The sequence below is a fragment of the Struthio camelus genome, chromosome 1, assembly GCF_040807025.1.
Source record: "Struthio camelus isolate bStrCam1 chromosome 1, bStrCam1.hap1, whole genome shotgun sequence".
Taxonomy (NCBI): Eukaryota; Metazoa; Chordata; class Aves; order Struthioniformes; family Struthionidae; genus Struthio; species Struthio camelus.
The window spans coordinates 31,007,898-31,029,656 of record NC_090942.1 but is presented as its reverse complement, the minus strand read 5'-3'; the positions used below and the strand labels follow the sequence as shown (position 1 = coordinate 31,029,656).

Genomic DNA, 21,759 nt, shown 5'->3' with positions numbered 1-21,759 from the left:
GTTTCTCCAGATGCTGGAAGCTAAAACCACCCTATATTAACTAAAAAAATTATCTGTCTTCCCACTATACTGTATCTTGTCAATACAGTTGCATATTAAAACATGGAAACAGCATGAAACAATGTAATTCTTAAAAAAAAAAAAAAGTCTAGATTATGTTTTTCATAATCTTGACATGAGTGATTAGAACATAAATTTGAGACCTAAATATTTCCACAAGTTTTTAAAAGAGTCTTGGAGATTCAATACTTTGGTCACTTGGAAAAAAGTGACATTAATTAGTGGTGCAGACACACAAAAAAAGCTATGGCAAGACAAGATATATTAGAAGTTACAGTACAGTAGCTACTTCGCAGTAAGGACATGCACCATTACCCTTTGCATTTATAGCAAGGTTAAAATATGCACATTTGGGCAGTAACCACCAAAAGCTAAAAGCTTTAAATTTATCAGCTGATCATTTGCGTGCCCAAGCCATCAAAGACAGGAAATGACACAACAATATAACATACAAAAGAAATAGTTCATAACATCCTCAGTCATAGAACATTCTCAAAAATATAATCTAAGAGTAGTATTATGCTTTTCACTTTTGACACTTCATATTCACCAACACCTGGGACTGACTTGTCTCATGAAAAAGGTATGTTTTAAGATACAAGGCTTCAACACAACAGCAGTAAAAATAGTAATGACTAGAGAATGTGCAGTGAATGACAGACTTCTAAAAAAATTAAGTGAAATTGAAAGCGGAAACAAAACATTCTGTGCTGCACATCTGAAAGGTGGTGCATTTTCATACCACAAAAATATTTATAGCATATTTTACAGAACAATAATCAAAATAGTAATATCATTGTAAAGGTATTCATAGACCAATAGATATGCACAACTATTGGGAAGTAGAAGAAAATACTATTTCTGTTCATATAAAATCATTTCTCTTCAGAGAATATGCAGTAAGTTAGAAAAGGTAATTAGTATCCCAAAAATCTGTGATTTATTCTTCACGAGCTTTAATTTTGGCAACTAGTATGCAGAAATCAAGAAAGAGTTGCATTATGTGGCTATGATCAAGAAATTTAAATTGCAACCACTATATCTGCAGGGCTACATTCTGCTTCCTTGTAATATTTCGTGTAGGAAATGAACAGTTGTAGCTTCATGATATCTACTAATTAGTTTTAAAGAAAGAAGTGCTTTGAAATATAACTTTTAAAGGTAACATGATAACTTCACTTAGAAGCAACACTTCTAAGGAATTCCTTGCTTCTAAGGAAACAATTTCAGGTCTAAAGGATGTTCAAGTCGAATTTGAATACTGCAAGGCAGTTTTAGGAAAATAAAACTGCCATGCTGCTAAATTCTGCTCCAGATGTACAAGTCTTGAACTGACATTCTTAAAATTCTTCTAGAAACTGAAACAGCAAGCAGTCATATTTCAGTGTGTCCACTGACATTAAAGAACTCAACCTTACTTGTATTTTCTTCATTTTTATTTTCAGTATCCTTCCAGCCTTTTTCTGCCTCATACTATATTTATACCAATAAACAGCTGCATATTCAGCATGTTTCCCAGCAGTATGAAGTTGTATTTGGACTTAATTATTCTTCTTCTCAAAGTGGAGATTCTCCCTTACTTCCAGTTTTGCTTTTTTGCCTTCTTTTTTTTTTTTAAATGTAGATAAATCAAGCTACGTTAAGAAAGTAACCACTACTAATTATATTCTGAAAGATCTGGGTTACTGTGTTTGAAGGAATGGCCAACAAAAATACGAGGCCAAGAAGCTGTGCTTACACTAGTCCCTCTCCCTTCTTTATAATTCATAGGTCTCTGCATTTCTCTCAAGGTAGTTTACACTAAGACACTGAAAATGGTCACTGGACAACGCCTAGCTAAATGGAATATCAATCTTTTCTTAGTGCAGCTTTTCACTCCTCAAAACACAAAACCAAAACTTATTTCCATATTCATATCTCTACAGATTAAGTTTTCCCTATATGAAACATACAAATTCTAAACACTTAAGACATTCATTCTTTTACATTAATAAGATCTCAGTTCCTCTTATAGTTTTTCCCCCAGTTTTATATCTTTCTTATTCCTCAAATTAGCTCAAGTATTTTACTCAACTACTCATTCTGAATCTAAATCATTTCTGTATGAACAAAGTGGATGAAACTACTTTTGTGAGTGCAGAAGGAAATAGTTAACCCTCCATTCAGCACTGCTCAACACACTGACTTCCTAAAAAGCCTCCATGCTTCAATTTGCTTCAAAAAGTATTTTGATGATCTATTAAACCAGAAGATTTTACACACTCTATTATTTTCAAATTCTACTCCTAAGTTATTGAATCCATTTTTCAGGTCAGAAGACGACATTAACTACCATAAGAACCCTCTGGCTGCTATTCTAAAAATCAGCGTAGGCAATTGGTGGCCTAGAGATAAATTTATTCAGGATGTTATGGTGCTGATAAAGCTGAAAATATAGTCATCTTGAATCCATCAGGGCTGGTTTGGAGCTGGTCCAAAGCTTATGCCAGCAGATCCATTTGAGTGCACAGACTGTACCCCATGTCACTGCTTGCTAGCTGAGCTGTAAGGCTTCCTGAGCACACCAAAGCATCCCAGAAAATAGCAGTAAGAGAAACTGGTGAACCTGAGACAAGCCTCATAGTAACTGTTCATCTGTATAGTACCACTTCTCTAAGTCCTTGTCACCAAGGTATGCTACTATTTCAGATTACCCTAGAAATCGATTACCCTATTGTCCCATTTTACTGTGACAGATTCTGAAGAACTGCTTAGTACATAGAAATTGCAGCTACCTGACTACTCCCTCTCCTATTATCTATCCTGGATTACTCTCATCCTCCATGACATCCACAGAATAACCTAGCTGGGACTCTTCCGATAATGATTTTGGTCACTCTAGGTTTGAACTTATTTTCACAAATAAGAAAAAAAGTAGCTTTCTTATGAAAATATCATGACAGATTACATATTAACTATGTACCTCTGAAAATCAATGGTTAAATTCAGCTCATGCAACTCAGGTGTCTAGGCTCCCATTAGAGTCACTGAGAGCTGGTCAAAACAGCCCATGAGTTCAGGACATAATTCACCTCACTGAAGTAGCAGACATTTAGGTTTCATTGATTACTTTGACTAGATCTCCACTGACTGCAGTGGGAACCTAGATTCCTATACCCAGATACCTAGACACCTATACATATCTCAGCTGCAAATTTAATTGCCACACATTAACATTTTAGATGCCTTAGGCTGCCGCTCCACAGTACTGTGGGGCTCCTTTGCGTCCTGTGTCATGCCCATCGAACCTACGCAAGTTTCTCAGATGTCCTAGGGCGTCTTAAGTAGCAGCAGGCAATTATGTTTGGGCAACTGATGACTATTCCTCAAATTAGGCAAGATGAAGTCCACTCAAAGTTTCTTTATGTTTCAGTTGAAACTAGCATTGAATTACATAAAAAAAAATAAGAAATACTTAAAGATTTTTCTGGAATCCTTCATTAGCTTTAAGCACACAAAGATATTAGTTAGGTGTTAGCAGACTAAATCTGGTGACCACAACAAAATTCAAAGCATATTAGCATGTAAACCACAGTGTGCACCAAATAACGGAAACAGCAGGTGAACTGCACATCTTGTTATACAGCAACATTACTTTCAAATTAACTGTGTTATTGTACTTATCCACGCCTTCTCCCTTCTCTGCTTCTAAAAAGGGTTACAGTAGGCCACTGATTTTAATAGAATCTGACTTCAAACTGTTATAAAAATTCAACCAAGTGGAAGTAGTCAAGATGTATATGGTCAAAGATTTCTGCTTTTGAAAGATATACGTCCCTTTCTGTATCTTTTTTATCTTCATTCCACTTTGCCATTTTGCTTTATTAATAAATACTATTAGGACTGACAAAAGTCAGGTTAAGTGGGAAAGACAAAAGGAACACATCATGACTACAGCAGAATTAATGCATTACAGAACCTTAATACTTAGAGAAAATGCAAAAATTTACCGCAAACATAGTACTTACAATAAAGAGCACCCTAGGCTGATACATTCGCCCTCAGCATTGAGAAAATTCGTTAATATTTGTAGCAATAAACTGAAAGGCCCCACTACAGCACACTTACAGTTATTAATAGCCTTCCCCCGCAAAATCATACCCAACTACAGTGACTGATCATTTCTTCCTGCCAGCAAATGCAGCCTCTGAGAGAAATTCTTCATGCCTAGGCATAACCCTACCAAACTTGTATGTAGGCATCTTAAGATGCAAGGACTCATGTGAAACGCCATTAAAAGATGGCTACAAAGACTTTCCAATTTTAAGATCCACAACAACATTATAAAGACATAACTCAAAAAAAAAAAAAGTAGATCTTTTAAAACAAAAGTCAACTAGAGTTCTCTATTAATAAATTTTGGAACTTGTTCATGGGAATGGACATGGTATGAAGAGCACAGCTCACTCAAAGCAAAGATATTTAGGATATATATTTAAATATTAAATATACATTTTTAAAAACCTTTTAAAGTAAAGTATCTAAGAATCAAATACAGCATTAATTCAGCAAATATTACATACCTCAACAGCTGGAACAATATCTATGCCAACTGTCAGAAATTCTTCAAACTTCAGAAATGGATTAAAGCAGCTACCAACATCAAGTAATCTGATCTTTCCCAAGGAGTGGAGCAATCTAAGAAGCAATAAGAATTCAGTTTTATCAATTTTTTTTTTTGTTGAAGCCATATTCTGCATTACTGTTTCAGATAACTAACACAAAAAACATCTTGCAGTGTTCTACTGTGGTGACTAACAGAAATGAATGCATTGCTTGAATTGCTGATGTGCCTACACAAATCAAGCTCAGGCTGAAGGATCCTGCGTTCTCAATAGTTGTAATAGTAGTAACTGCTGTGACTTGTAGTAAAAAACTAAAAGGCAATATGGCTGTCTGCTACTCAGGCTGATTAGAGTTTGCCTCATCTTTCCCCATTTAATCTTTGCGGTATTTACCAGCATGTCTTAAGTCACACCATTTACTACTATTACAATTTCAGGGGTTCAAAAGACAAACTGAAAACACTCCATGACCTACCAATTTGTCAGTTCCATTTTAAAGGGCACCTGAAGTCATTTTTACTACATAAACATCCCAACACTTAAACGTAAGACCCATGTCAACTAACTTTTCTGAAAATGGATGACTGCTTGAGGTTCTCTTCAATTCTATTTTCAATGGATACTGCAAAAAAGTTAGATTGCTCCATGGAGAGTCCAAAACTTCAAAATTGGCTGTTCAAATTGTAAGTTATTCTAAACATCTTGATGAATTAAAGGATTTCCTCAAAACCACTTAGAAGTATCTGTTCAATACCATGTAATCAGTTTTGCTTTTGGGGTATCAAACTTTTAAAATGAGAAATAGTAAAAATAGCCATTTCACATGACTTATGAACAGCTAATTAGAGACCTAAAACTGACTCAAAAACAAAGATTCATGCCATAAGAATTTTGGAGAATATTTTGGCAAATCAAAAATTTATTTCCCTATCTGCAACTGTATGACAAATCTACTATTCAAGGGGGAATTTATAGATAAAAAGGCCAATGGCTGTAATACTAAATGTTTAATTATGTTAAAAAACAATGAAGGATAATTATTAAAACAAAAAGAAACGATTAATGTGGAAAATAATGACTTACTGCTCAGACTAATAGATAAAGGTTGAGAGATGTCTAGGACATTTTTGTATTTTAGTTCCACAGTGCTGCAGAGAGATGCATGTATACCCTCTCAAAACATCATGGGAGATTAAAAAAACATGTTGAAAGATCGGCCCACTGCCATCTCTGCCAAATTCCAAAGCTTCCTGGAGTTTAAAACAAAACAAAACACCACCCTAGAGGGTGGGAGGCCAGAAAGAAGACAGCACATTGAGGATAAGAACAAACAACATTCTGGTGGAAGCTCCCATTACAGGGAGCAAAAGATATGCCAGTGGCTGGCAGAGGAGATTTTCCTTTTCTTTGGAAGCTCTGATATCCTCTGTGACCAACTGCAAAAACAGTCTGAAATGCTTAAATGCTTTCATAAAATTAGACATCAATATTTTTTGAGTTAAATAGTTGACAAAAAAAAAAGCTGAAAACTTTTTAAGAGGATAGTAACTTTTGCCCTGATTCTGAAAATGTTCTTAACTTCAAAGGCATGGTCCTTGACCAATGCCTAGAAGAACGTTTGTGGTCTTCAAGTTTGCAACCACAGGCAATTTCTTCATGACTAGTGCAGTTGCCACTGTATATCACGTAGCATCAGATAAGACCAATGCTACAGTACAGAAGTACTTACAGTCACCTATCCCATTGCCATTAAAAGTTTTGCCTCCTCCTGGCACTTCTTTGATAGTTTGTCTAAACCGATATGCTGTCCCTCTCCAAAGGATTAGAATTTTGAATGCTGCACTCGGTTAACACTGACATCAGGAACTTAGCTGTTGAATACATCTTATAATCAAAGACTTTCTTTTTTGGTTTCATATCTTCCTTTCAGTCTGCCTCTAGGAGGCCCCTGCTGTTTGTTCTTCCTTTGAAATTGCAACAGACCAGTAAGTGCTGGAGTTAAAGAATTCTGGTCAAGTCAAGTCTGCTAGCAGACACCTACCTACATCTACCGATTCTTTAAAACACAACTTGGATGAGTGCATGCATGCATCATAAAAGATATACCGCATAGTCAGCAATAAGTGGTTGGGCCAGTAGTGCCCAAGAGTTTGAGCTATTTCTCTTGAATCAGTGAGAGGGTGGTATCTAAAAATTTCCATTACATTTTGTAAAATCCTAGAACACCTAAAAATCCATTAATGGAAGTCAGTGAAGGTGAATACAGCTCTGTCAGAGGAGAGTGATAACCTTCTAGCAAGTAAATGTTGTTTTTGCTCCAAATGTTGGTCTCCAAATCCAGCTTGCTCCTCTAGAATAGCATTTGTCATCTTTCTGGGAAATAGTCAGCCCTAGAGATGCAGATGACAAAAAAAAAAAAAAAAAAAAAAAAACCACCTTCTACAATTACAGCTACACAGCCAGTGTAGGTATAAAGAATTGCTTAATAGCAGTTCTCAGGCCACCAGTTATCAATTTAAATAAACAAAAAAAGAACATCGTTACAAGACCAAAAGGAAAGTCACTTTTTATCTCTGATATTAATTCTGGTCCTGATCTCCTAGTTTACAGTTTTATACTTCAATTATTATTCATCCAAGCACGGAAGGGGAAAAATTGAGAGCCCCTATGTTGCTGTCAAAAGAGCAGAACAAAACTATAAATCTGTTTGTGACTGGCAACACTGGTAGGCCTCAAACCTTCAGTAAAAAAACACCTTTAGTCAAACCTCACATAGAAGACATCCCATAGGAAGGACTTGCTTGGTGACATACATATGAAAGAAGGAGTAGTAGGTTGTACCTTAAGAGACAGTCAAACCAAGACCTGTGAAAAATCCATACTGAAAAGATTATTATTTCTACCATTAAGCAATACTGCTTGACTTAAGGGAAAAGAAATAAAACTGGACTCAAAAATGGAATAGAGAAAGGACTGAGTTGTTCAAGGGAGGGACTATTAAACAGCAGATAACAGCTGTTTTTATCCTGCAAGACTGAACCACTTTGAAGCCTCGCTTCACGACAGGTGCAACTGTAATGTTAGAGACATGGAAATACTCCTGGGATGGGAGGAAATACTGAAAACAGTGTTACTTTTCATAGAGATGGGAATGAGAAAGAATTGTTATTCACATTAGCTATTTTTGTGAAATTTACCAATTTTAGTTTGGCAAAGAGCAACATGAGCAACTGCAAATGGCTTCAGCCAGTTAAAAAGTCAGAAATCCAGATGAGGCCATAAAGGTCAGCAGTTCTATACACGACAAATTTATTTTTAAAATACAATTTTAGTTTTGAATTCTTAATATTAGTGTTAAGATAGTCATATAGCCATTATTATCTGGGGGGGATGCCTAATTTCTAAAATCATTAGAAATACAGGAAACACTGTTTTGATGCTTTCTTTTCTTTCCTTAAACAAAGATTTTGTTTCTAGAGTATTCATACACTACTCCCTAAGATCTTACACATGCTTTAATATAAAATAGTAACCCAGTGGATCAAAAAATGCCAGTATGTTCTGTGCCATTTATTTCTGTCTTTCCTATATATCAATAAAAATTATTCTAAGATACAGCAGCCTTCTCTTGTGTAAGTTTCTCCATTATCAAGTCTATTAAAATAGCGTAATGGGAACCTGAGCTGTTGAGGGCTTTGATAGGAATATGGCTCAATCTTTTCCTTATTGTGAACTCCCCCAAAACAGAAAATTTTAAAATTAAAAAAAAAAACAGGTTTTACTAGAATATAAACCTTTTTTTTTTTTTTTAAGCAGGGAAAAAAAAGTCAACGCAACTAGGTCAGAAGGAACAGAAATAAAACAGGCACAACAGTGCACAGGAAGCGCTATACACAATGTCATTACAGAGGGTTCCTTGGCGTGTGGGCTTGATTTCAGACAACCAAGTGATTTTCCGACTTGCAGTAAACTTTACACCTCTGGTTGCTATGCTTCCTTTTGTTACCTCTGAGAACATCTCTCAGCATCTCCCAGTTTCTTCACCACCACCTCTGGAACCTTTTGTTCCTGAGCCAGCTCAGCTGCTTACCAGGCAAAGTACAGTCTCTCTACAATGACTTGCTAGTAAAGGCAAGCAGAGAAAGTGCTCCTACATAAGTGACTTATTTTTAAACACTATTTGAGAGAGGCTTAGATATGGGAAGAACAAAATCATCAGCTTCACACTGGGTAAAACAAAACATCACAGGCTTAGTCGTAAGTACAAACCAAAAAAATCCCCAAACGACTCTCCCTACCCCGCCACCCTCTCGTGTTTTGTGTTACATGAGCAGAATGCAGTGACAGTATTTGAACTCGGGTGGAGGGGAGCCCCTTTCTGCCCCTGCAAGATCTCACCAAAATTCAAAGACTTTGCTCCCTGATTGGACTAGACATAGTGCAAAAGCATTTCAAGAGACAGACATGCTTTGTGCAATCCACAAACCGTTTTCACTGATAAACTCTCTGTGAAACATAGAGAAAGAGAGTGAATTTTGACTTCACTGGGCAGTAATTTAACAGCTATGCCCTGTTGCTATAAGGCCTGTACAACTACTGAAAACATGATTATCATTTGTTGTTTACTCAGAGAATTGCAGGAATTTTGCATTTGTCAGGTACATGCTTATGGATGTGTACGTATTTCTCAAGTTTAAGAAAGAATATGAAGATCACCATCATTAGCTAAATTAATCAATACTTCTAAAGCTATTAAATAAAAACTTTATATTAATTACTTCTTATACATGCTAGTTGGATCAAAAGCTAAGGCTACAGACTATAGGCAGCACAAAGAAACTCATGTAGCTGTCTCTGCAATGGCCACTATAAACTCTGCACGATGCATGAAGATGGAACACATGCAGAAAGACAGAGAGCTAATGCTGTATCATGACAAGACCTCAGACTGGAAAACAAATCAACTTTAAGTAGTACCTGGTCACCAAACCCATTATTTAAACAAATATGTACCAATGAACTGCTATTTATATTAACGTTAAAATTATATGTTAATAAACGCTAGCATTATTTAGATGTTCTAAGGTATTAACACGTAATCAGCATTCTGTGAGAAAGGGCCTGACAGTTCTCATTAAAAACAGGCATTCACTCTGGGGTTGATTTAGCAACATGAGCACTAACAGAGGAGAGCGGAAGGGCATAAGAAAAAAAAAAAAAGGAGAGAGGAAGAAAAAAAAAAAAGTCAAGCTTATTATGAGAAGCCATTACCTTCATTCTGGAAGCATCTGTTGCCTTGCCATAATAGAACAACACTGGAGGGAAAATGTTTTCATTTTGCTTGTAACTAGTCATCTACACAAGCATTTGAGATCTTTATGGCATTTGCAAATTATTCTACAAATATAAACCACCAAAAAACACCACCTGATAAGGCTATGAAGACATTTGCTAATAAGTGTTAATAACATGCTTGCCACTCTCCTAATCAATGCTACATCTGACTTGAAGTAAGTGCTGTTCACAGAAGACAAGCCACAGTAACGAGAAAAACTCTTCATAGAACAGAAACAAAACACTACTGCAGATGGTTCTAAGAGCTGGTCTATAAAGAGTATGAATCAAGTCATAAATACAACATTTAATGACCACACGCTTACGCATTCATTATTCCATTATATGTGCAATGTATGAAATTCTTCCCACCACACATGAGTATGCCACAAATGTGATTCACGATATTTAGGGGAAAAAAAAAAAAGAGTGGAACTGTACAGAAAAACAAATAAAGAAAGAGAGAGAGCGAGAGAGAGAGAGAGAGAGAGAGAGAGAGAGTGCGCGTGGGTACGCAAGAGTGCGCATGCGTAGCTACTCCAAAACACCAAAAATAAAATTCATATTTGAGTTAAGGTTCAAGGCAAAATTAAAACTATTGTTAGGGAAACCTCAAGGATACCAAAACCAATAATCACATCTAAAATTAATGGTTATATTTCCAGGCTCCCTTTGAAGTATGTAATTGGAATCAAGAATTTCTCTGCGATTATTTATGAAAAGCAAGTTTTAAGTACTCTAATATTTACTTTCGGGCACTTAGTACTTACATAAGCAATTGACTTTTCAACAATGCTGAACAGCCATTAGATTTTAACTTACTTAACACCTTCCTTATTCCACCTCCAACTTTAATATAAATTGCATTGTATGCCAATGGCATACAAAAGCGCGACTGCTCTAACAGTTAAATAAACATGAATAAGTTGTCTTTCTCAAGCTAAGTTCTATGGCATCCACCAAAATACACTAAAACATTAATATTTCTGGAAACATATATATATATATATATATATGCATATATATTCACACAAAAATACCCTTTCTTAGTTATTAAAAATGCATCAGGCTTGACCTAAAATTAGGGGGAAAAAATTCTTATCACAAAAGGAGAAAAAAGTAATCTGGAAAACAGGTAAAACTTACTCCTCCGTTACAGCTTCATGATTTGTCAGGCCAAATGTTGGTAAAGGTTCTTCAATCTTGGGAGCCTGGGAAACATCTAAGGCTGGAGTGGTCTTAGAAGCAAGAAGTGCTCTTTTTTCATCTTTCTCAAGTGCTTTTCTTTTCCCACCATTCTGAAAATATTCTCGGCATACACTAGAAAGAGAAAAAAAAAGTTTCCCCAAAAAACAGAATGCTATTTTTGTCATTATTACCAATATATGACACAGGCCAGGTTTAAGAGATAAAAGCGCTGTCAGCTTCTTTACTGTAGTAAATTTTACTTTAATAAATCAAGTTTAAGAAAGATGTGGTGCAACCAAAGACATTCGAAATCAAGAGTGTTATTTTAGTACCAAGAATTTGGCCATAAGTCACAGTTAAGTAAACAGACTCAAATTAGTTTCATCTGGGTAGACCTTTAGAGCAAGACAATGGAAGTCTTGTCAGAACATCACCAGAAGGCAATTTCAGCCATCACACGTGCACCGTGGCTCTCCACTGAAGGCATGCTTGCATACATGCGCAGACGGTTATTAACTAGTTCCCCACAAATGCAGGGGCTTACGAAACATCTATATCTTGGGAAGCATGTACGGGCTGAGGAAAAAGAAATATAATCCAGGCTTATGGACTAGTTTACATACACTAGTTTTCAATTTTAACTGAGTTTGCTTGTGTGTTTTATTTTAATAATAGATATCTGCAGTACCTGTACTATTGTACAAGGCTGAACTTTTTTTTCCTCCTTGTTTTTTTAAACAGGAAACAAAGCAAAATAATCTGGTCATATTTGAACAGAAAGGTTAACCAGTTTAAAGGAATGAATGTTATCAAAAACAAAGTTAAATTGTGCATGCAAACTTTAAACAGCAGTCAGCACTAGTGTAGGAGAACCAAGCATTAAGTTCCAGAGAATAACTGAATCGTTATGTCCACAAAATAGATCTAGAATTGGAAACAATTTGTTGCTGCAAAATTAAAAAGCCTGACTCACCCTGTACAAAGCAGTATTTTTAATTAGATGTGCCAGCCAAGTATTTGCATGAAAAGTTTAACAAAAATAGTACTTGTTTGACTGCTGTTTCCATAATAGCAAATTTTTATGACACTATCTTGAAAACTCATTCAATCTTCCTCTGACAAAGTTGCAGAGGTTTGAAGGTTACATTCCAAAAAACACAAATTCAAGTTTAATTTAATAAGGGCTTTTATGAAACAGGATCAAGATAACATAGTATTTCACATCACTTAGATTCGGGAAAGTGCACTTTGGTATAATACTGCATTTAAATCACCAACGGAGATGACAACTTGAAATATACAGGCCTTATCTAACGGATGGTGATATTCTAGGTGTCAAATACATCCAATTTCTCCTCCATATACAACGCACAAGAGAAAAAAAAAGTCAACGGAGTTAAGCTTTGTATAGGGGAAACACAACCAAACAGGTACAAACAGAGGCCACTTTACTCCAAGCCGGCAGTAAATGACCATCTTTGAACCATTAAACGTATAACTACTGTTGCACACTATGTCCAGGTTATTAATTCTTGCTGTGAGGGGGAAAAAAATAAATTATCTTGGACGCATTTCTGTGCTAACGTGGTTATATGGCCTCAAGTTCAAAACTGACCTGCGTTTAACAATCTCAAAGCATAAGCTAGTTTTACTTGTTCGAGCAGGCCTTAGGCATCCTTGCACTTAATATAAAAGTTTTAAATGCAGACAGCAACCTGAGAGAAGGTACTGCCGCATAAGAAATAAACTCAGTAGAAGTTATATTCATAATCAACAAGTTTATAGTCGCAATTCCACAGTGACCAAAGCTATTTCCAGATCAAAGAGAATTGGGGTGGAATAAAAAAAATACAATATCTGCATCTGAACAGTGTGACGCAAGATCGCATACAGAAACCTGAATACCAGTCTAAGCTACAATACTCCCAAATGTATAGACTGTAAAACGATACTAACTCCACTAGAGATTATTCATATGTAAAGAGTAGCTCTGCAGAGAGGGACCCAAGAGTCCTGGTAGACAACCAGTTGACCACGAGTCAGCAATGTGCCCTTGTGGCCAAGAAGGCCAATGGTATCCTGGCCTGTATTAGGAAGTGTTGCCAGCAGGTCGAGGGAGGTGATCCTCCTTCTCTACTCAGCCCTGGTGAGGCCTCACCTGCAGTACTATGTCCAGTTCTGGGCTCCCCAGTACAAGAGAAACATGGAGCTCCTAAAGCAAGTCCTGTGCAGGGCTACTAAGATGACGAAGGAACTGGAGCATCTCTCCCATGAGGAAAGGCTGAGAGAGCTGGGCCTGTTCAGCTTGGAGAAGAGAACACTGAGGGGGGATCGGATCAATGTGTACAAGTATCTGAAGGGAGGGTGTCAGGAGGATGGGGCCAGACTATTTTCAGTGGTGCCCAGCGATACGACGAGAGGCAACGGGCACAAACTGAAACACAGGAAGTTCTGTCTGAACATGAGGAAAAACTTCTTTCCTGTGAGGGTGACAGAGCACTGGGACGCGCTGCCCAGAAAGGCTGTGGAATCTCCGTCCTTGGAGATATTCAAAATCTGTCTGGACACAGTCCTGAGCAACATGCTCTAGCTGACCTTGCTTGAGCAGAGGGGTTGGACTAGATGATCTCCAGAGGTCCCTTCCAACCTCAACCATTCTGTGATTCTGTGAAAGACAACAATTTAACAAATAGTTGAAGTAGGGGGAATCTCTCATTTAGCTCAGCGGAAAGAGATAAAAAACAGAAGAAAAAATGAACTCCAGAACAATACTTGGATTATTGCTGGTATAGTAGTTGTATTTTATACTATATGGTAATTATTTGTTCATGAGCCTATAATCATTTTAGGGATTATGTCTTCCATAACTATTCAGTTGTGTGTGTCACTTAGTCTGAAAGAAAACATATAATCTAAGAAAAATCCTTTTCCTAATTGTGTATCAGCCACCTAATTACTTTTTTTAGCATCTTGCCTAGTGTCTTGATTTTTATGCTAAAAGTCCTTTTTCTCATTATATCTCTTAAAGTATTTTGAATCAGTGGCAGTGTAAATAACGTCATACAGCCATTGATACTGACACGTAGGTCAGAACACATCAAAAAGTTCACAGCCTTCGGTAAATGTATTGTTTTCTCTCCTCAGCTACTCATGTTAACTTGTTAACGCACTAGAAGCTGGTTTGCAGTGCAGCTTAACTCCTAACGTGCTGCTGTATAAAAGGAGAACCGCACACTTTTAAAACATGTCATCGGCTCTCTTGCCGCTGTGAAGAAACCATTTCTTCCTTGTCTGTTGCTACCATGGCAAATCTATAGTTTCTCTGTCCTTATAACCCTATCTTGCCAATTGAGTTCTTGTAATTCTATATTCCTCTTAACTATCCTAACCAGAACTCTGCTTCTCTGCACATAAGATACTATCAAAAGGCAACTATGAAGATAGATATCTACTCCTGAGTTTTCACCAGAAGATAGAGGGTTCAGAATTACAAGGAGGCTCAAGACCAGGTAAAATTCTTCATATTCAGATCCCAGTCTGCATATTTCAAGGCAGTATCACAAGGAAGCCAAAAATTCCAAATCCCTGCATCGAAACTGAAAAGAAAAAACAATCTAGCAACATGGCACTTCATAACCACTGAGGGTTATCTCTGTTTTAGATCTTCCCGAAGTTGCAATAACTCTGATAGAATTAGCATTTATTGCCCTCTTGGCTCCTGTGGCCTCCCAGAAGCTGTCTGTGTATTCACTTCATGGCAGTAGACTAATTACCTGCATTTACCATGGGGTAAGAGTGAGCACATGGGCAGCTACTGCACAGGAGCTAATCAAATTTAATCCACTCAGTACCTTACCTCATGCTAGCTTGTTGATGTAGCCAACAAGTTTAACTTTACAGCTATTAAAACCTGCCATTGATCACACTGCAGTTTCAAGTATGCAGTTAGATGAGACTCTACATTTAATAGCTGTCTCAAGTAATGAGCAGAATACCCCTTAATCATTTGCAAAGAGAAATAAAATTAAAGAATTTATTTTATAATTCTGCAAACTGACACGATCCCATTTTTAACACTTAAACTTTCAGTCTTTGATTATATGACATTAGTTTTTACAAATAACATACTTGCTTCTGAAGAGTTGTGCAATTTAAATGCTACCTGAGCTAAGACTTACTGCAGTTTACATGACCTGGGAAATAAACATTTCAGTTCTAAACTATTTAAGTATGCTGGTAGAAAGACAGGTGAACTGTCCAGGTCATGTCTTTCCTTAAAAAAAGAAAAAAAAAATTCTAGGCTTTTCCACAGTGAAACTTGTTTTCCATATTTAAAATCCCAAATGGTAAATAACTGGTTCAAGACTCCTCATACTTGGGCTAGATATTCCTAAAATGTTTTAGGTAAAGTTGATATGAATACATACTCACTAGGAAATCATTTTTTAAAACTTGTGAGCTATGAAAGAGAAGCTTTGTTGTTGAATACCAAACCATGAGTTTCAAATCCTTGGCTGCGAAAGTAACATCATAACAACTAGCTAATCCAAAAAGGTGAAAGCTGAAAAAGAATTAGCAGCTAGTTCTTTTTGACAAGATAATAAAAACTAAAATTAACACTGGACTGGTCAACCTCTTTTTTGGTAAAAAGCAATTTATGACGGCTTTTACCTATGCTTAAGGGTTTCATGTGACAAAACCTTAAAGATGCCCTCATCTCACCCTTCTGCTCTTAAAGGAAAATAAATATCAAGGTATGTAGAAATCTTAACTTTCCTTGTATACATTAACCATATTTAGGAGAGCAGAAAAGTTCACCTCTGTAGCAGAAAACATTTTGTTATTGTCATGAGCACGCAGGCAGCTTTAGGTTAAGTAAAATTCGGTGTTCAGCATATGTGACAGCACTAAGCTTCTCAATCTAAGTACTGTAATTGTTTACTCTCTTAATAATATTTTGTTAAATTTCAACTTGAGAAAACTATATATTATACATTTTCCATGTTATTTTTCATATTTGATCTGAATTCTACCTTTTTAAAGATATTTTCTTTTTAAGAAACATAACTAGGTCTGTCAGCTGTTTCTCTAGCGTTGTTTCCACTCCTCGATCAGCTTCTGGATACAATATCCTTCATTGCTGGAGGATTCCAAGAACTTGGAAACAGTCAGCAGTTATCATATGATCATTATTCTAATTCTGCTTGATAGGCAAAATGCATCAGTAAAAAAAGCTGAAAAATAGCATTCAAAGGACTTAAAACATTAATTTAGTCTATCCTTCAACCCCAAATAGGATCAGCTTTCCAATTCTAACAGAAACCTATTATTCTCAAAAACTCTAGCATATGCGTTAGCCAAAGTCTCCTGCATTTCAAGAAAAATACAGCTCAGCTCCAATAAAGATAAAGAAATGATCGGAGATCTTCCAGGTTTTCCACCCAAACCTTGTTTTTCTATAACTTGGACCTGTCTAGCCAAAAGAAGAGAAGACTAAGAGTTTACCAATGCTAAATAAAGTCAAAGGAATACTTTACATATCTTGTAGACCATCTTCTTATTTATATACTACAGTATGGTGTCTGCTGCCTTCATTGCAAAAGTATCCCATGACTGTTTCATATTCAGCTTGTGGTGTGCTATAAAATCCAAATGCTTTTCTACAGGCACTGACACGTAACCAGTTTACTCCCTGTCTTGCATTAATATAGGTGATAATGTTGGTATAGTTGATAACATCATTCTTAATTCTAATCCTGTTCTCAAATACAGTGACAATCCTTCACTGTTCTGTCTTATTTGCAAATTTAATAAACAGACTCTGTATTTTAGCAGACTGCAAATGAAAATATTGGTTAGTAACAGATGCAGATGGATACTTTCAGAGCCCTACTCAGTATATCATGTTTAAGATGAACTTTTAACATCTATTCTTCACATATTTTTCCAATCAGTTCTGTACTCACCCTATAATAACTTCATCAAGACTATATTTCTTCAAATGACTTTTTAAAACCTGCAGTCTAATGTTTTGTCACGATAGCTATTTTAGTTAGTTAGAAGTGCAGGTTTGCTTTCTGTTATTTAAAAAAATAGCCAAGTCAACAGAGGTCTTAACACTGATGCAAAAGTGACAGAAAGAAGCAAACCTGCTGGTCTAGCTTATATTGTTCTAACTGGAACCAGAATAGGGCAGCATTCATTGTCCACACAAAGGTTCGCTAGCCTACCTAAGCCAGCAAAAATTAAGAGTTAAACCCATATTGGTTTAAGTTTTGCACTATAATATGAAATGAAAGAGCAACAGAAGTGTTAATTTCCAAATACAGTTTGCTACTCTGTATTCAGTTCTCTAAAGATAAGGAAAGAAAGCAAGGGAAGGACTGTTGAGTGTTATTCCAGCTTTTTACACCACCACCCAAGGGATCACTAACCTGCCTCTGGAATAGGACAAAGCTTAAGGTGCTCCTTCCCACCAGCTAATGGTTATACAAGTTGTCCTGAAGCAATAAATAAAAGCAAACTGGCCCTACATAGGGCCGTGTATGGTCTTCAGTATAGTCTATCATGCAACCCTTTCTGCCTTTTACAGTTTCTAAAAATCGCGGTATGTGCTATTTTAAAATCAATAATTAATGAAGTAGTAAAAAGATAATTCTGTGTCACCTGGTTTAAAAATTAACCTCACAGTATGGATTTTTCCAGTGCCCTTAACCATATAGCTAGAAAGATTTTCAAAAGGAGGACTCTACAGGAAAAGTGTCATTCTTGATGCTAAAAACATCTCTACAAACAATTCTCTAGGTGTACCTGACTTACTTTATCAGGTGCTTGGTTATAAGAGAATGCCTGGAAACACAAGGAAAACAAAGCAAAGAATGGTAAATTCATATTTTTTAGCTACTGGAAGAAGCACTTTGCTGTTTCAGATGTCCAAGACCTTCCTTAGAAGAAAAACAAACCAACTATCCTTACTTCAGCAGGGTTACACCAGTGGTTCTCTTGTATTTTCAGCTTCCAACTAAAGTTTAATACATTAGCTACCTTCCTGCTTTCATGGTAACATAAGGTTGAGACATTGGGCAAAAGCTCTCAGTGAAGAACCACACAAGTGCAGTTCTCTTGCATGCAACTAAGCAACCAGACACAAGGAGGAGTAATGACAACGGGACCTGCCATCTCTCTAGCACACCTCCTAGCCCTCTAAGGGGGAACAAAGAACTGCAGACCATGAATCCACTTCATCCTGGTATCTAGCTATCCAGGCCTCAGTTTAAACCAAGAGACATACACAAGTGAAAGGTACCCACTTTCTCTACATATTTAGATCTCATGATCCTTTGACTTTTCTAGCTAAAAAGGCACGTGCCTTAACTGAAGCTTTATGCTAAAATAGGGCATTTTAATGTCTTTCACCACGTGGATTCCCTTTTTAATACAAGTTCACGTTGCAGGGCCCAGACTGGACACTTTTTTTTAACCATTTACATTGTAAATCGTGTAGAAACTACAGACAACAAGGAAGTGACACACAGAGCCAAAAAGCTTCAAGATACAGGTCATCCACTGTTCCTCTCCTGTACACAAGGAACATTTATCCTGTCTTAGAAGGACATAAGCCTCTGCACAAACTAAGGGAATAATGGTTAGTTGAAATTACTTTAAAGTAAGTGCACACAACTCTATTGAAGAAGTTACACATATTAGTTGATGGTGAAATTGTAAGAAAATATCAAGCAATGTTCCATGGGAATCTGTTCCTAGGTACAGTAAAATGAGTGTTTTCACAGACAACTTGAACATTGGAACAGTGTGTACTCCTCTTAATTGATCTGTGAATGATGCCAAGCTGGAGAGAAGAGGAAGCTGCTGCAAGAAATTGCAGTATTAGAATTCAAAATGATTCAAGAGAATATAATTTAGTAAAGAGTGCAAAGATCAACATTTCCACAGAAGTAATAAATGGCACAAATATAAGAAAACTACTTGCAACTGAGGGAGCCTGTTAAAAAGAAACTGGTACTTGCAGATCGCAAGTGAGCATAAATCTACATAAACAAGAGTTCGCTGCAACCTCAGTAGTATTTCTCCGTTTCATGTGTCCCTGACAAGGCCAGTGGAGCACCGTGCAATTTTGGATGTATTTCTTTCCAGTTGATTCACTTCTCTCGCATCTGGGACAGGGATACACAAACCGTGATCAGAAAACATGGTCTAGAAGGAATCATTAAAATAACTAGAGTTAAGCTAAAAAAATAAAAGATCAATATGAAAGGGAACGGTTTTCAAATATTTAAAAGTCTGTTGTACAGAGAAAGGAAATAAGCTTATTATTACTCGCTCTATTCCTAGCAGAACAGAACAGCTCCAGCTGCCACTGAAACAATGTACACTAGATCAATGTAACAAATTTAAATGTAGTGACAACATGCCGGCTTTTTCTTAGGGCCCCTTTGCTCATTGCTTTGCAACAGACTCCTGCAGGGATCAACAAACTTGAATAGAATGTTACTTTCTTAGTATCTAATCTATTTGAGAATGTAAGCTCATGACAGAAAATGGAAAGGTTTTCAAACATCTAGACCTGCAAAGTTCTTATCTCTCTCAGACTCTTGCCTACAGCGTCTTCTTCATAGGTCTAAAGTCATCTCCAAAGCTGGGGCCACGGATAAATTCTCTTCTAGGTTAGATTTCAACAACATTTTGTTTTATTCTGCTGCACAGATTCCATGGTATGCCTTAGATGCCATCTCTCTGTAGGAATCCTGAGTGACCAACATCTCTCCTCTTTTAAAAAGAGTTTCCTCTCCTCAGGGATTAAAATAGTTCAGTTGAACTCACTTCATGACTTAAACATCTCATTTTTATTGTGTTGTCCTAATGGTAATGACATGTAAGAATTTCCATTTTAAACAAACTTCACAGGGTTTAAAGTCCATTGCAGGTGATTAGGACTTGAAAATTGAGTGGTAGGGATTTGTAGTTAGAGATCAAACACTATTATGTTTATATACACAAACCAAATCAAAACCCTGTTAATTAAGCTTGAGGTACATTCACTGTATTTGTTCAGTTTAGATTCAGGCAAGTATATATGAAACTACTTCATAAGTTTACTTGTGAATAGCTTCAGTACTTGAAGGAAAAAGCGACGTTTGCTGAAAAGAACTTTAAAAAGGTCTCAGTTTATAAGAAAACAGTTCATATGCTGTATTTCCTTAGTAAGCTGGAACACTAGGAAAGCTTTTGTTTTAGAAAGCAATAACATACGGACATTTTATACAACAGATTTTAAAAAATGGCAAAAAAGGCAAGAAAACATTTAAACCCTGTATTATAAATGACTGCTAGTAAAAATATGCAATTGTATCTTTCAAATACATTAGGATTTACCTGCAGCACCATTCAATTCGGCCTTCCCCTTCACATGTTTTTGCCCAGTGATTATCTGCAAGGTTTTTCATTGCCACAGCATATTCACACAGAGTTTCCTCATCCTCACAGTGCTCACGCCAGATCTTATCAAAGTCTCCCACTAAATGAAACAACAACAAAAAATTGCACATTAAATACAAAGTGCCTAATTATCTCCATGGCAAAACCACCATCTTTTAATTAAAAGAGGTTGCATAACGCAGTAAGAGATTCCTTTACTTGCATGTAACAAACAAAACAAAACAAGGTTTACTTTCTCCAGTCAAACACAAAATTCTGGTTTTGGAGAAGGAAGGGACTATTGGGCACTTGGGAAGTTAGTAATATTCCCAGAATACTGGTTTTCTTCAATGGTTCTACAAAATTACAATTATCAGGAAGTTTTCCTTTCAGGTTTCTGCTTAATGCATGAGCATTAAACATGACAAACATTTTAGAAATGAAAGACTGAAAGGTTTCTTAGAAGCATTCATATATACAACACACACTGAGAATTACCTAACACGCAAAAATGCTTAAATGAAACAATTTAATCTAGACTATAGATTTCTCTGGATACACTGGAAGGGGTGTCTGCCTAATCGACCTGGCATCAAAGATTTAGTTTATAGTGCACAGTACTGAAGAATCAAACCAGCTAAGGTCAAAAAAATCATGGATAAACCTCCAGATCTCCAGGGACAGGTTAATTTTCATGTTTCTCATCTTGAGGGAAAAAAAAAAAAAGTTCTGGAGATTAAGTTCTAGCACTTCAAACTAATTAAATATGATGATTTTCTCTCTTTGCTGCTACATACTACTTCTAGCTTGCTTTACATAATGCACTACTAAACAAAAACAAAATAAATACTAGTCGTGGCTCACCACAATTCCCACTGTGGTTCCTACAGTGCAAAAACCCTTGCTACACCTTACTAAAGGACGTATCTGCCCCCGTAACAAAAATATATGCTAAGTGATATGATCTTCAGTAATTCCTTTTATGCTTCTTAATCACAAAAGTGTGCACACAACAAATATACATGTATATAAATCTGAAGAATAAAAAGTATCTGCTGCTCTTGCACCTAACAGCTGATAAAGCCAACAGCAAGTTTTTAGAGCATAACTATCGATTAAGATTTGGCTCAGATAACCA

At 36.4% G+C, this 21,759-nt stretch overlaps 1 protein-coding gene across 1 annotated transcript in view; it reads right to left on the bottom strand.

Annotated features, from left to right (window-relative positions):
• SAMTOR (S-adenosylmethionine sensor upstream of mTORC1) overlaps nucleotides 1-21,759 on the bottom strand; it is a 37,396-nt gene that overhangs the window by 3,733 nt on the left and 11,904 nt on the right. The window contains exons 2-4 of the mRNA XM_068933064.1: nucleotides 20,580-20,721; nucleotides 11,145-11,318; nucleotides 4,623-4,737 (exon numbers count right to left, since the gene is read on the bottom strand). Of these exons, the coding sequence (XP_068789165.1) occupies nucleotides 4,623-4,737; nucleotides 11,145-11,318; nucleotides 20,580-20,721 (431 nt within the window). The remainder of the gene's footprint in view (nucleotides 1-4,622; nucleotides 4,738-11,144; nucleotides 11,319-20,579; nucleotides 20,722-21,759) is intronic.